Genomic DNA, 13,270 nt, shown 5'->3' on the forward strand with positions numbered 1-13,270 from the left:
CCTCAAATAATATTAAGATATCGGCATACGTGATTGTTCTCTTTGCATTGCTTCGTCAATAAAAATATTTCCTCCCCCCAAAATAAGGTTTCTCATGTATTCAAATCGTAATATTTCAGTGTGCTCCATTGAAAACAGTGGAGAGCCCTGCATGTTAAATATTTGAACCTCCTATGTTATCCTTAAAGTGGGCTTGTGGAAAATAATGTGGATTATTGGGTGGGGGAAGCTCTTCTTTCTTTTTCTTTCCTTTTTCCATTACTTGTTTGTAACATTTCAATAATAATCTAGTAAACAAAAATCACAAAACAAACATGGCTTTCATTATTTTCAAATCAAATTCAAGCTGTAAATCTAAGGGAAGAGTTCTCCAGAGCAGTAGCATAGCCACAGGTGGGCCCAGATAGGCAGGCACCCATCAACTTTGGATTCAGAACCTCCCAGCAACAGCATATTTTTATTGTGGCTGATGGGAATTGGATTTTCCCAAGCTCCACCAGCTGAAGACCTCTTCTTCAAGGGCAGCCAGAATTCCTATCAAATTTGGTAGTCGGTAGCAATGTCCCTGGGCTCCTAGCTCAACATGCATGCTCAGTTTTCATGCATACCTGAAAAGTGAGCATGTGTAAGGTGATGGCAGTGGCAGCAACCCAGGGACACTACTGTCTATTGCCTACCTTGATAGGAGTTATGGCTGCTGGAAGAGGAGGTCTTTAACTAGCAGGGCTTGAGCATCCCTACCAGTTAAGGTATTTTTATTTTCAGTTGGGGTGCCAGATATATGGGGAGGAGAGTGGGGCAGAGAAAACAAATTTGTGACCACCCACTTTAGGCTCGAGCCCACCCAAAATTGAAGATCTGATTACTGTTCCAGAGAGATGGTCCAGCCATGGAAAAAGAAGGAGCTTGAATAATGTTCCAGTGCAATAGGGATGGTATGCTGAACCAAATGTCTTGCATCTGCTCCCGCGAGTCTGTTGCAGAAGATATTGATTACAGTTTTCAGTACCTCCTGCTCTCTGCTGCCCCCAGTCAGTTATTTTCGTCTGTAAGTGAGCCTGCAGGAGCAACTTTGATCTAGTTTGGTCTTCATTTTTGTTTTACATGTATTTTTTGTGGTTTTTTTTAAATGCGGGATTTTGTATTCCTATTCAGCTCCAGTGACTGCCTAGCCTGCATAAGAGGAACAGACTTCGATATGCAACTGACAGGTGGATCCTGCAGGGACCTGCTCAGCCAGCCTGCTTGAACTGTGGAGCTCAGTGCTTTACCCTGCTGTTTGCTCATTCCTTGACCTGATCAAGAGTGCATAGCGCAGGCTGTATGGGCACCAATTGTGATTCTTTGGAGCGCACATGATATCGGCTGCACTTTCCTCTCCCCTCTTCGCAGCTTTGGAGGTCCTGGGGGTTGAGGCTCAGTCCAACTCTAGCCCAACTGGCAGCTGAAGAATCAGAAGAAGCAGCTTTCCTGGTGGCAGAGGTCCTCTCCTATTCTAGCTACCCTGAGAGGAGCTGTAGCAGGCTACAGCACGTCTTCCCAGCATCTGATCTGTGAGTAAGAACATAAGAATTGCTGCTGCTGGGTCAGACCAGTGGTCCATCGTGCCAGCAGTCCACTCACAGGGCTGTTCGGGGGGGGGGGGAGTCTGAACTTGTGATTTTTAAGGTTATATTTTGTTGTAACCTTGTTCCCCCACCCCAGAAATCCTGATGGTGGCCATCTTGGATTTTTCCTGACTTGAATTCTAGGGACTTAGGGTAGACGTGTTCTGTAATAACTTTACTACTCCATCCTGGCAACAATTCTGCAAAGCTTACATGAAATATGCTGACTCCTACTGCAGAATAGACTGCTGCCCACTAAATATTATGAAAGTAACTCCAGTCACCTTCAATGCCAAGCTATACAATTGGCTTTCCTCTCTGCTACTGACCGGTACATTTCCCGAGGATCTAGGTCAGATTTTGATTACCCCAGTTGTAAAAAACCCTAAAGAATCCACAAGGCTGACATCAAATTACAGACCTATTGCAAGCATTCCCTTATTTGTAAAGCTGATGGAAGGTTTGGTCAACCAGGACCTAGTAATGTACTTAGACAAATTCAACATACTACACGACAACCAATCAGGCTTTCGATCGGGGTTTAGTACCGAAACAGTCATTGCATCATTACTAGATTCCCTTCATAGCCTATTTAGTCAAGGTAAAAGTGCTCTAGTTCTGCAATTAGACTTAAGCAGTGCCTTCGATTTGGTCGATCATGCCATTCTGATTGAGTGTTTGGAGTCAATTGGTCTTTCAGGTAATGTGTTAAAATGATTTCAGGGTTTTTTGACTAAACGATCTTATCAAGTCTATAGTGATAATAAACAATCCGGCAGCTGGGTAAATTCTTGCGAAGTGCCGCAGGGCTCTCCCCTATCCCCAACATTGTTTAACATTTATCTCGCCTCACTAGGGAACTTATTGCAAAGCATAAAAGTCAAATTTTACATCTATGCAGACGATATCACTATTGTCATCTCTCTTACATCCCTGTCTTCTGAAACAATCATCTGTCATTCATCCTGAAACAGATCGGATCATGGATGACCGAATGCAAACTAAAACTCAAGTCAGACAAAACCAAATTTTCTTAGCAAGCCCAAATAACAAAATTAAAGACTCAACAATTTTGGTGAATGGTCAGGCCTTCCCGGTTGAAGATTCCTTTAAAATCCTGGGAGTGACTCTGGACCGCCATCTTACCCTAAATATACACACAGATTTACTGGTTAGAAAATGCTTCTTGATATTATGGAAACTCAGAACCATCAGAAAATATTTTGACGCAGTCTCATTCTGCTTACTAGTTCAATCTTCCATTCTTAGCATACTTGACTACTGTAATATCATTTATTTGGAAACCTTCAAAAAAACCCTCCAAAGACTCCAAATCATTCAAAATTCGGAAGTTCATCTGATTTTTGAGTTGAGAAAATGGGAACACGTTAGCCCCTACTACCAGAAACTTCACTGGCTGCCCCTGGAAGCACGTGTTTTGTTCAAGTTTTTCTGCCTTTGTTATAAATCAGTTTTTGGCCTGGCCCCTACGTACCTGGTTTCTCAATTTAATCTGGTCAGTCCTATTAGGCCCACATGCAGAATTCATATGTTCTCCTTCCCATTCTTAAAGGACTGCCACTACAAAAGATTCCTGGACAGAACTCTTGCCTCCCAGGCAGGAAAATGGAATGACTGGCTGGGAAACATTATCATGCATTCCTCATCCTACTTCAATTTTAGAAAAGCAATAAAAACAAATTTATTCAATCGATTGTAACCTAATTATCTTGTATTGCATCACTGTACCTCAAATACGATGACTTTGTATTGTACCACTTCACTGTATTGTACCACTTCACTGTTTGTCCAGCACCTCTTATTGTAAACCGCGTCAAACTATCATGGCTTTGGTGGTATATAAAAAAATAAATTATTATTATTAAACTAGTCTTTAAGTCCGTTACATTAACGGGTGCTAGAATATATGTTTGTCTGTCTTTCTTTATTTCTGTGTCTCTCTGCTGCTGTCTTTCTTTCTTTCTGTCTCTCTTTCTTCTTTTCTTTCTGTCTCCCTCCCTCCCTCCCTCCCACTATCTGTCTTTCTTTCTATATGTCTCTCTCCCTGCCCCCTGTGCATCAGCATTTCTCTCCCCCCCCTCCACTTCCCTGTGCAGTAGCTACATCAGCATTCCCTCCCCATCCATTTCCCTGTGTTGCAACATTTCCCTCCCACCCCACTTCCCTGTGCAGCATTTTCCTCCTCCCCCCCCCCCCACTTCCCTGTTTGTGTTTGTGTTTGTTTTGGTATTTGTCTATTTGCCTGCTGTATGTGTGTTTGTTTTTTTTCTGTGTGTGTTAGGCCGTTACATTAACGGGTGTGCGCATGCGCCGAAGCCACTGTAGGTTGGCAGGTTAACTTGCTTCCCAGTAGCAGTAGCTGGATGGGGCTGGAGACCAGTTGTTGAGGGGTTGGTATTATCTAATCAGTGGTGATACTGCGAGGGCCCAGTCCTAGATCGCCTTTCACTACCATCCCAGCGAAACACAACTGGTGGGTCAACTGTTCTGGAGAGAATAACTGGTCCCGGGGAACTGGCGGAGGAAACAGACGAGAGCTACCCGGAGCAGCCATCCAGGATCTTCCCTCAAATATACCTATCACCGGCCGGCAGGGAGCAGAGGATGAGCGTCCGGACCTCCGAGTGGCCCCCGGATCCTGCCCAGCAGCTCTGACCTGGCCGATGTCGCTCCAGCCCGGCAGCCTCCTGGGGCAAAGCTGCCGGGCGCCCTAAGGCAGCTCCTGAACGCGGCGCTGCCCTCCTGGCACAGTCGGTCAACGCTGAGCCGCTGGGGGCAGAGAACCGAGCCGTCTGCGGACGGACTGTGCGAGGTGGGCAGCTACACGGATCACCGGGGACTGTTGGAGCTGGAGCTGCTGTGCGAGCTGACGGAGGAGGCGACGGCGGGTGGGCAGTGGTGCTGCTGCTGGTGTCGGAGCTTCGTGCTGGTCTGCGTCTTTCAGGACTTTAAAAACTTACCAACGATGGCGGCAGTGCTGGGGAGGGTTTGAAAAGGTGCAGCGGCGGCAGACGCCGCGGCTCCTCTGTCGATCCCCGCCTGGTGCAAGTGTAATTTTGAATTTACCACGGCGGCTCCCCTCACCATCGCCGCCTTCCTCGGAATCCTTGCAGCGGCGCAGGGAGGCTTGTCTGGCGCGCATGTGCACTCTTGCCACCACATCCCGACAGATCAATGATCAGGGAACACGTGGCGCGAGTGCGCATGCGCGCTTAGCATTTTATTATTATAGATTATTATTTTAATTTCTCAAACTTCTTCAAAAAGCCTTGTTTTTTATTCTAACCACCAGGGATGGAGTTCTCATGCTCCAATGATATGAATTCATGTGAACTTTGTCTCAGTTGGGTACCCAAAGAGCACTCTTGTGCCACGTGTTATGCTGCACATGCTGGGGAGGCAGGGACCTTGGGTTCCGCCTCTGACCACCTTATTATTGCTGTCAAATGACTTTTGGGATGGATAGGGGATGATTTTGCGAGGGCTTCATTTGAGCCCTTGCAGGTGTCTCTGAACTGCAAGCCTTGAAAGCAGAGACCCTTGGCTGGGATCTCCTTGAGGACAGTTCCTTCTTTCTTGCCAAAGGTGGTTTTGACATTTCACATCTACCAGGAAGTTCGCCTTCCAGTTTTCTAACCCTTGGGATCTAAGAAGAAGGACAGAGTCTTGAAGGTACTGGATGTCCAGAGGGCTATTTTGCATTACCTGGAAGTTACAAATGACTTTCATTTCTTGGACCACCTCTTTGTGTTGATAAATCTGGTTAAGAAGGGGAGGCCGACTTCCAAGACTACCATTTCAAGATGATCAGGTCAGCTATTTCGTCCTGCAGTAGGCAGCTTCCCTTTGCTCTTGGAGCGCATTTGATGATAGGGATTGCCTCTTTCTGGGCTGAAACCAGGACAGTTCCACCGGATGAAATTTGTTGGGTGGCAATTTTACCAAATTTTATAGGGTGAACATAGCAGCTCGAGAGGACTTCTCCTTTGGAGCTTCAGTTTTGAAGGCAAGCTTATCTCTCCCACCTGGAGTTTCTGAGACTGCTGAGGTGCATCCCTTGGTTCAGCATACCATCCCTATTGCAATGGAAAAAGATTAGATTCTTACTTTGATAATATCTTTTCCAGTAGATAGGGATGGTATTCTGAACCCCCGCCCATCATTATCTATGTGTCTGCCTGAACCTCTTGCTACTTGAAGGCTGCATCTCTTACCTTTCTGCCAACTATCTTAAATTGGAGACATTGTACATTGTATATAGTTACTTGGGGTTTCCCCAGAGTTCCACAATTTCTTATGGGTTTTTGCTGATAACAATTGTTATTATTCCTTTCCTCTCCATGGCATATTTATGAGCAGATCAAAGTCCTTGTTCTCCTGTATGGCTGTCAATGGCTTTGAAACTAACTGACTGGGGGCAGCAGAGAACAGGGAGAAGGAGGAGGATCTGAAAACAGTAATCAGTATCTCCTGCAATGGACTCGCGGGAGCAGTTGCAAGACACTTGGTTCAGCATACCATCCCTATCTATTGGAAAAGATATTATCATGGTAAGAACCTAACCTGTTTTTTAATGTAGATCCTTCAGTTTATTTTCTTTCCTCTCTTCTATTTTCTGTTTGTTTCTCTATCTCTATCTCTACCCTTCCCTCCCCTATCCTCTACAAGGTTCTCTCTTTTATCCTCTTTCAGTAGTCAAGATATGGACTCCATTGGCCATCAATACAATACAATAAATCAATTTCTAGACCACATAACCAAATAATTCTATGCGGTTCACAAAAAAGTTATAAAAATACAAGCAGATCTGAGGGTAGAGAATCTAGTTGCCTTTGATTTTATCAAAAAGAAACGTCTTCAGGTGCCTTCTAAACTAAAGATAAGAATGGGAGATCAAGCACAGATGCCTGAAAACATTGTTGTGCAGAGCAGCTTGAAAGGAAAGTTGTTGCTCATGAAATCTTTTAAACTTACAGCCATTGGCTGGTGGAAAAACAAGAAGAGTGTGGGTTTTTCTCGAGTGTTTCTGGGATGAAAAGACAAATAGGTCTATCAGATATTGTAGGGTTTGCCAATGGTAATTTTGAAATACAAGCAACCCAAGATCTTGTGACTCCTGCAGTTTTCAATGAAATGGATCCACTTAATAGCCCTTTACAGATCTCCATATTCTCTCACATAACTCATTTATGTGTCCCAACCTTTATGGAAAGGGTATCAAGGGAATATAGGATAGGAGCTCTAGGGCAATATGAGTCATTTGAAAAAAAAAAAAAAAAAAGGGGTTTTGGGATAACTGGAATGCTGGTCTACTCTTTGGAGAAATTCTTCAATTTTTCACTCTCTCTAGTGGAAAGGCTATCTGTTTTTGTGCAAAAATGTAGTGTGGCCATTACATTTTTTCCCTAAATTAAAGATTTGGGAAGTTTCTGTTTTTCCCCCAAATAGAAGAAAACTCACCCATTCTCAGAGTTGTTTCCAAAGAATAGAAAGTTCTTGGAACAGTCTTTTGAAATCATCAAATTCTGGTAGTATATCAGAACCCCACATCCTGCTGATTAATTCCATTTTTGGTAGGGAAGAAAGGTGTTTTGGAAGGCAGCCTTTGGACAGCCGCCACCCCAGGGAAAGAAATAAAGAACCATTCCCAAGATGCTGCAACACTTAACTGATTTAAGGGAAAGCAATAGCAACAGAAGAAACTACATTGGTTCTGATAAACATTTGGAGAAAAAGTTGGCCATCCTAAACATTGTTTTATGTTTTTCTAGTGAACTGTTTTCTAATCAGACTATAAATTGGAAGAACCTTTTGTCTCTGCATGCATTACATTTTTCTGCAGTAAGCTTGCTTTTTATGGACTGGAACAACAAACCTATATTTGTAGATCATTATTTGAATAACTGTGAGTGATGCAAATTTCTTCTTCCCTATCTGAAATGACACCCCCATCCCTAGACTACAATGACTGCTTGGCTTCAGCAGTGCATGAAGGAGTGACCTTTTCTCTGATGAAAACCTAAGAAAGGGTTTTTTTCTATTTTTGTAAGGCCTATTGCATTACTCATCTTGTATTATATGCTGTCAGAGCAAATAACAGTTTCATCTCAGTTACAATCTGCTATGCTATAATTTTGGAACTGGAACTTGGTTGCAGTTACCTTGTAATGGAAGCTATCTATGTAACATACTAATACCAATACAATGGTAGTGAATTCTTTGTCTCTCACGCTGTTGGATTGCAGGTGGACACACTGCAGAAAGATTTTGACCAGTTAAAAATGGAGTATGATACACTGCTTGAGATCAACCAACAGGTCCAACAGCAAGAATACAAGCATGGTATAGAACTTGATCAGTTCCATCGAGAGTCTACCCCTCGGCCTTCTTGGATAAAATGTGCAGGTAACATCAGGCTTCTTAGGAAAACATTTTTGTAACCTATAAGTAGAACTATTCTTTGCATACATTCAATATTGTCACCAGAGGAGCCAACTTTTCAAAATAATGAGGGGTATTCAGATCAGCACACATTCTATAATGAATCACTTAGTTTTAGGCAGCAGAAACCCATGTTTTTGTGGCATTTACTTTGCCAGTAGTTTTGTGAATGGGTAGAGATTGGGTAGAACATGCAAATAGTCATATATTGCCCAATATACAGCACTATTTGGCTGGCCAAAAATGACTCCTTGCTAGCCAAATAGTACATTGCCACCTAATCACAAATATTCAGCAGAAGATGGCCAATTATCTCCTGCTGAATATCCCATTTGGTGGATTGACTGATTATGTCATGTGATGTAGCCGGTCACCACCAATATTCAACGGCTCACCAGCTAAGTTCAGTGGTCGGATAGACTTGCCTAAAAAGCAAGTGAATTTCCAGTTTTACCATTGATCACGGAAGATAGCCAGCTTTCTCCTGTGGTCTGACTATTGGCCCCATAAATTATAATATTCAATAATTTATGCATATTCTGGCTAATATTTAGGTGAGAGCATTTATATTAGCTATAGGGCAGGTATAAATGATGGTGCCTTAAATATATGCATATTTTCTGCTATTTGTACCAGTATTCTGTAATGAAAAGTAGGTGCCTACTTTTCTTTATAGAATAGGCTTGAAATAGGTGCTTGCTTAACTTTTTAATGTTAGACACCCTATTCATAGAAGCCAGTTCTCTGGGTGCTTGAACACCCCTAATATTGAACAAACTCAGGGCTAGATTCTCTAATATTCACGGTAAAATCTAACAGACTGCTATCGAGGCCACTATCGTTATCTTTTGATAAGTCATTCTCAACAGACCCTGCATGCAAATGAAGATCGCAGAGGTTCATGTAGGCTCACTAAATTTACATGAGATGAGTAGTGATCGGCATATGCGCAGAATAAACCCCGCAAATAAAATAAAAAGAGAGACTCCCGAATCGATGGATGCCCACTCCTTCTCACCGCCGCCACTGGGGCCCCCCGACAACCAAAACCTGTGGCGTTGTCTGAGAACACTCACACCGCTTTTCCTTCCTTTCATAATATACAGTGATCACTGGATGCCAGATGATCACCCACTGTAACATCAGAAGCACTTTCCCCATTTATAAGCACTAAGTCCAGTATGACCCCTTCCCAAGTGGGTTCCATTGCCAACTGCTGGAATAGTTCTCCTTGTAGAACTATTCCAGGATCTCCCTAGGATGGGCTATAAAAAAAAAATTAAAAATTATTTTCTGATCAGGCACAATCAAATTCATGGGAAAACTTCAATTCACACAGTTTTCCCAACTTTAGGTTTTTCTGGACAACCCTAGGGGCATAGGGATAGACTGTGGGGCCATATATTAACTCTCTACTCCATTCCCCCATCCTACCACTGCATTAAAAATCATATGTCCCAAGTCCTGCCAGCCAAAGAGATCCACTGCCTGAACTTTCCCTCTCCTCGATGCTGCCTCTGCAGTGAAGAAATCAGAGGCCTGTTTTGTAGTCACTGTCACCAGCGCTCCCCATGCAGGCTCAGTCCTGAACATGCCTGGGAGTGCGGGCCTGGATGTTGAGACAATAGAAATTGCTTCCTTGCACCTACCTGAGAGTGTCTCCAAGATTTTGCTGGCTTCCAGAAAAGGTTCTGCTAAGAGATGTCATTATTTAAAATGGTAAAGATTTGATATTTGGCACCCAGAAAAGATTCTTCTAAGAGTTGTCATTCTTTTAAATGGAGAAGGTTTGCCATCTTTTGTCAGGGCAGGAGTTCACCTCTCTGCAATTAATGCTCATCATTCTCAAGTGGAGTACAAGCCTGTACAGCCTCTAGTTGTTCACTTTATGCAAGGTTTGATGTTAACGAAACCCTCTTTCAAACCTCTCACAGTGTCTTGGGATCCCAATGTCATCCTTACACAATTGATAAAAGCTCCTTTGAGCCACTAGACTCCTGTCATCTGAAATACCTGACCTGGTAGGCCCTGATTTTGTTGGTGGTCACTTCAGCTTACAGAGTTAGTGAGCTTTAGGCTCTAGTAGCTGATCCATGTGTGAAAAATTGCAAGAAAATCTTAGAAAATTGGAAGACTGGGCATCCAAATGGCAAATTAAATTTAATGTGGACAAATGAAAAGTGATGTATATACTCTGATGTCTGGTCACTGAAATACTGCTCCGCTGCTGTAATCACCTTCAAATCATTCAAACTCTTTTTAAGGTTTAGAAATAGAAAATAATCAGATGGAGCAAGATCTAGTGAGTAGGGTGGATGGTCTATGCACTGAAACCCCATCAAAACATCCATTGTTTTGCTAGCCTTGTGAGCAGGGTGCATTGTTTTGCAAAAAGAGAACTCCTTTCCATAGCTTCCCACTCCCTTCTTTCTTTCAATGCCTCCTTTAATCGGCACAGCAAATTACAATAGTATTCTGCATTAACTGTTTGGCCCCTTGGAAGATAGTCATTAAAACACCTTGTACTGTGAAACAGGCTTCAGCTTGCTGTTTGCCAATTCCACAGCCAATTTTTGGAACTCTGTTGCCAGTGACAAGTACTCCTTCACGGGTCATTTCCCCTTAATATATCGAAAAAACGGCTTGAAGTTTTTTGCCTCCTTGGCTATTTTTTCCTCATAGTCTCTTTTGGCCTCTCTTCACGCCTTATGGCACCTGCTTTGATGTTGTTTGTGCTTTTTCCAGTTTTCATCCGTTTTTGACCATTTCCATTCCTTAAACAGTCTTCTTGTCTCTGATCACTTCCTTCACTGCTACAGTGAACCACTCTGTGGTTCTTTTTCCTCTTGAATCCCTTGTTGATATGCTGTATATATAGATTTTGCGCTTTGGTGGCTGTGTCCTTAAAAAGGGACCATGCTTGCTCTAGCAATTTTATAGTACTTATCCTCTTCTTAATCTTCTTCCCCACCATGAATCTCATTGCTTCATAATTTCCTTTTCGGAAGTTCAGTGCCATGGCTGTCGTTCTGCATTGATGTTTTGCCCCTGTGTCCAATTTGAAGCAGATCATATTGTGATCACTGCTTCCCAGCGTCCCTTCTACTTCTGTGCCTTGCACCGGTCCTCGTAGTCCATTTAGAATTATGTCCAGAATTGCATTTCCTCTCATATTTTCCTTGACAAGTTGTTCCAGTTAGCAATCACCTACAGCATCAGGAACTTGGTCTTCCTACTGCAGCCGGAGGTGCCTAGGTTCCAGTCTATCCCCAGATAATTGAAGTCACTCATGATAATTGCTTTGCTTCCCTTGCAGTTGCATTTAATCTCGTCTGTCATTTCTCCATCAGTTTCTTCAGACTGCCCTAGGGGTCAGTAATAGATGCTGATCTTCATTTCCGTTCCATTTATTCCCAGAATTTTGGCCCATAGAAACTCTACCTTATTTTTCATTTCCAGCGTGTTCTCTCCGGTAGACTCAGTTTCCTCTTTGATGTTGTGACGAATCTAGCTCTCCTCCTAGCTTCGTCACAGGGTTGACTAAAAAGAACAGTAAACCCCCATGCAGGAGAGCTGACCAGGTTAGCTCTGCTGAGCATAGCTGCGTTGACCTCCCTTGTACCAGTCATAATGAGCTAGACAGAGATTGCCAGGTAGAGCTCAGACCAGCTATAGTTTTCTTTACCAAGCCTGCTTTTAGCTCACCTAAAACCTCAGGAGCAAGGAGATTACATTTCCCAGAAAGGCAGAGAACCAGCAGGAAGCTGAAACATGAGTAGTCACAGCTGCAAAGGGAGCTTTCTCCCTTCCCCCTCTTCAGAGCAGGGAAGGGTGGCTTGGAGCCAGTTAAAATGAGGCAGCTCAGAACCAGAGGGGAGGAGGAGCAAAAAGTCTGGGAACGAGAGCCTCAGAGGCAGCAGGGCTTGTCTCCCCAGCTGAATGCTGATGAGCTGGGAAAAGATTGTGAAATGGTGGACATTTCAGAGGTGCTTGAGCCCACAATTAAGAGGCAGCTGGAAAGCTGGGAACCCATGGGCATTGGTGTGCCAATTGTTCCTGGGGGGAAATTTGAAGCGATGGACACAAGCTAAAAAAGGTTGGAAATGTTTTGCTATTTTTGATTCTTACCTTTTTCCTGAAAGTTTTGGGACTAAGTTTGTTTTTGTGTTCAGAATTGTTTAAGCTTCCCAGAGCTAGGCTCTGAAGAATTCATGCACATAGTATGGTGCTTGAACTGCCTAACATTTGCAAACCACACAGCGTTTGGTATCTTTCCTCTCCACACAGCTGGTGGCTAATTAGCTGTAGATAAGCTACTGCAGGGAAATGTCAGCCACAGAGGAGCTCCATTTGTATGAGTTCCCTAGCTGCAGGCAGTCTGTGTAAGAGCTTCAAGTTTAGCAGTTTCCTTTTTGGTTTTTGGAAGGTTTTATTTTTCATACAAGTAAATTGTTTGCTCCTCTCTCCTGCTCCTTCACAGGAAGAGAGCATTGCTAAAACTATCTTAACCATTTAAGGCTGGTGAAGAGGACTGAGAACTGAGTTGGAAAGACCAAAGTTCAGCCACAGTTCTTATATGATTTTTGTGTTTTTGAAATAAGAACCAGGCTGTTGTCTGTGAAGCCAGTGTGGCCAGGTTGGCCCAGTGTTTTATGTTTTGGTTCCTGAACAAATGTATTGTAAAGTACTGCATCCTGCTGATAACACCAGAGCAGCCTGACTAAGGGTCAGAAATAAAAGTATATCTTTATTTTGGACATTTCTGGGTGTGTGTGGTTTTCCTTGCCTATTTCACTGTGGTCATTTACCTGATGTTTTCACACTAGGCCGGTGCCTAGGGAGCCTGAAGGATTCCTTAATTGGAAGGAACACGCTGGGAGCAGTATCAGTCGCTGCACTATCAGGATCCTGGGTTGCGACAATGTATAGGGCAATACCCCCACCTTTTTAACCTACTCTGTCTCTGCGGTATAGCGTGTATCCCGGTAGCACAATGTCCCAGATGTTTTCCTCATTCCACCATGTTTCCGTGATGCCGATGATGTCAAGGTTATTTTTTTGTGCCATAGCTTCCAATTCCCCCATCTTATTCCTTAGGCTCCTTGCGTTCATATACATACACTTAAGTTTGCGGCCTGTTACTTTCTTGCATTTTCTTCCCTCTTGTGTTCCTTTTGATCCGTCAGGATTTCTGTCTTGCC

General features: G+C 43.3%; 1 protein-coding gene across 1 annotated transcript in view; it reads left to right on the forward strand.

Annotated features, from left to right (window-relative positions):
• The window catches only part of TSNAXIP1 (translin associated factor X interacting protein 1), a 1,372,321-nt gene that overhangs the window by 816,082 nt on the left and 542,969 nt on the right, over nt 1-13,270 (forward strand). Inside the window, exon 9 of the mRNA XM_033941585.1 lies at nt 7,874-8,033. Coding sequence (XP_033797476.1) covers nt 7,874-8,033 — 160 coding nt within the window. The remainder of the gene's footprint in view (nt 1-7,873; nt 8,034-13,270) is intronic.

This window comes from Geotrypetes seraphini, chromosome 4, assembly GCF_902459505.1.
Source record: "Geotrypetes seraphini chromosome 4, aGeoSer1.1, whole genome shotgun sequence".
Classification (NCBI taxonomy): Eukaryota; Metazoa; Chordata; class Amphibia; order Gymnophiona; family Dermophiidae; genus Geotrypetes; species Geotrypetes seraphini.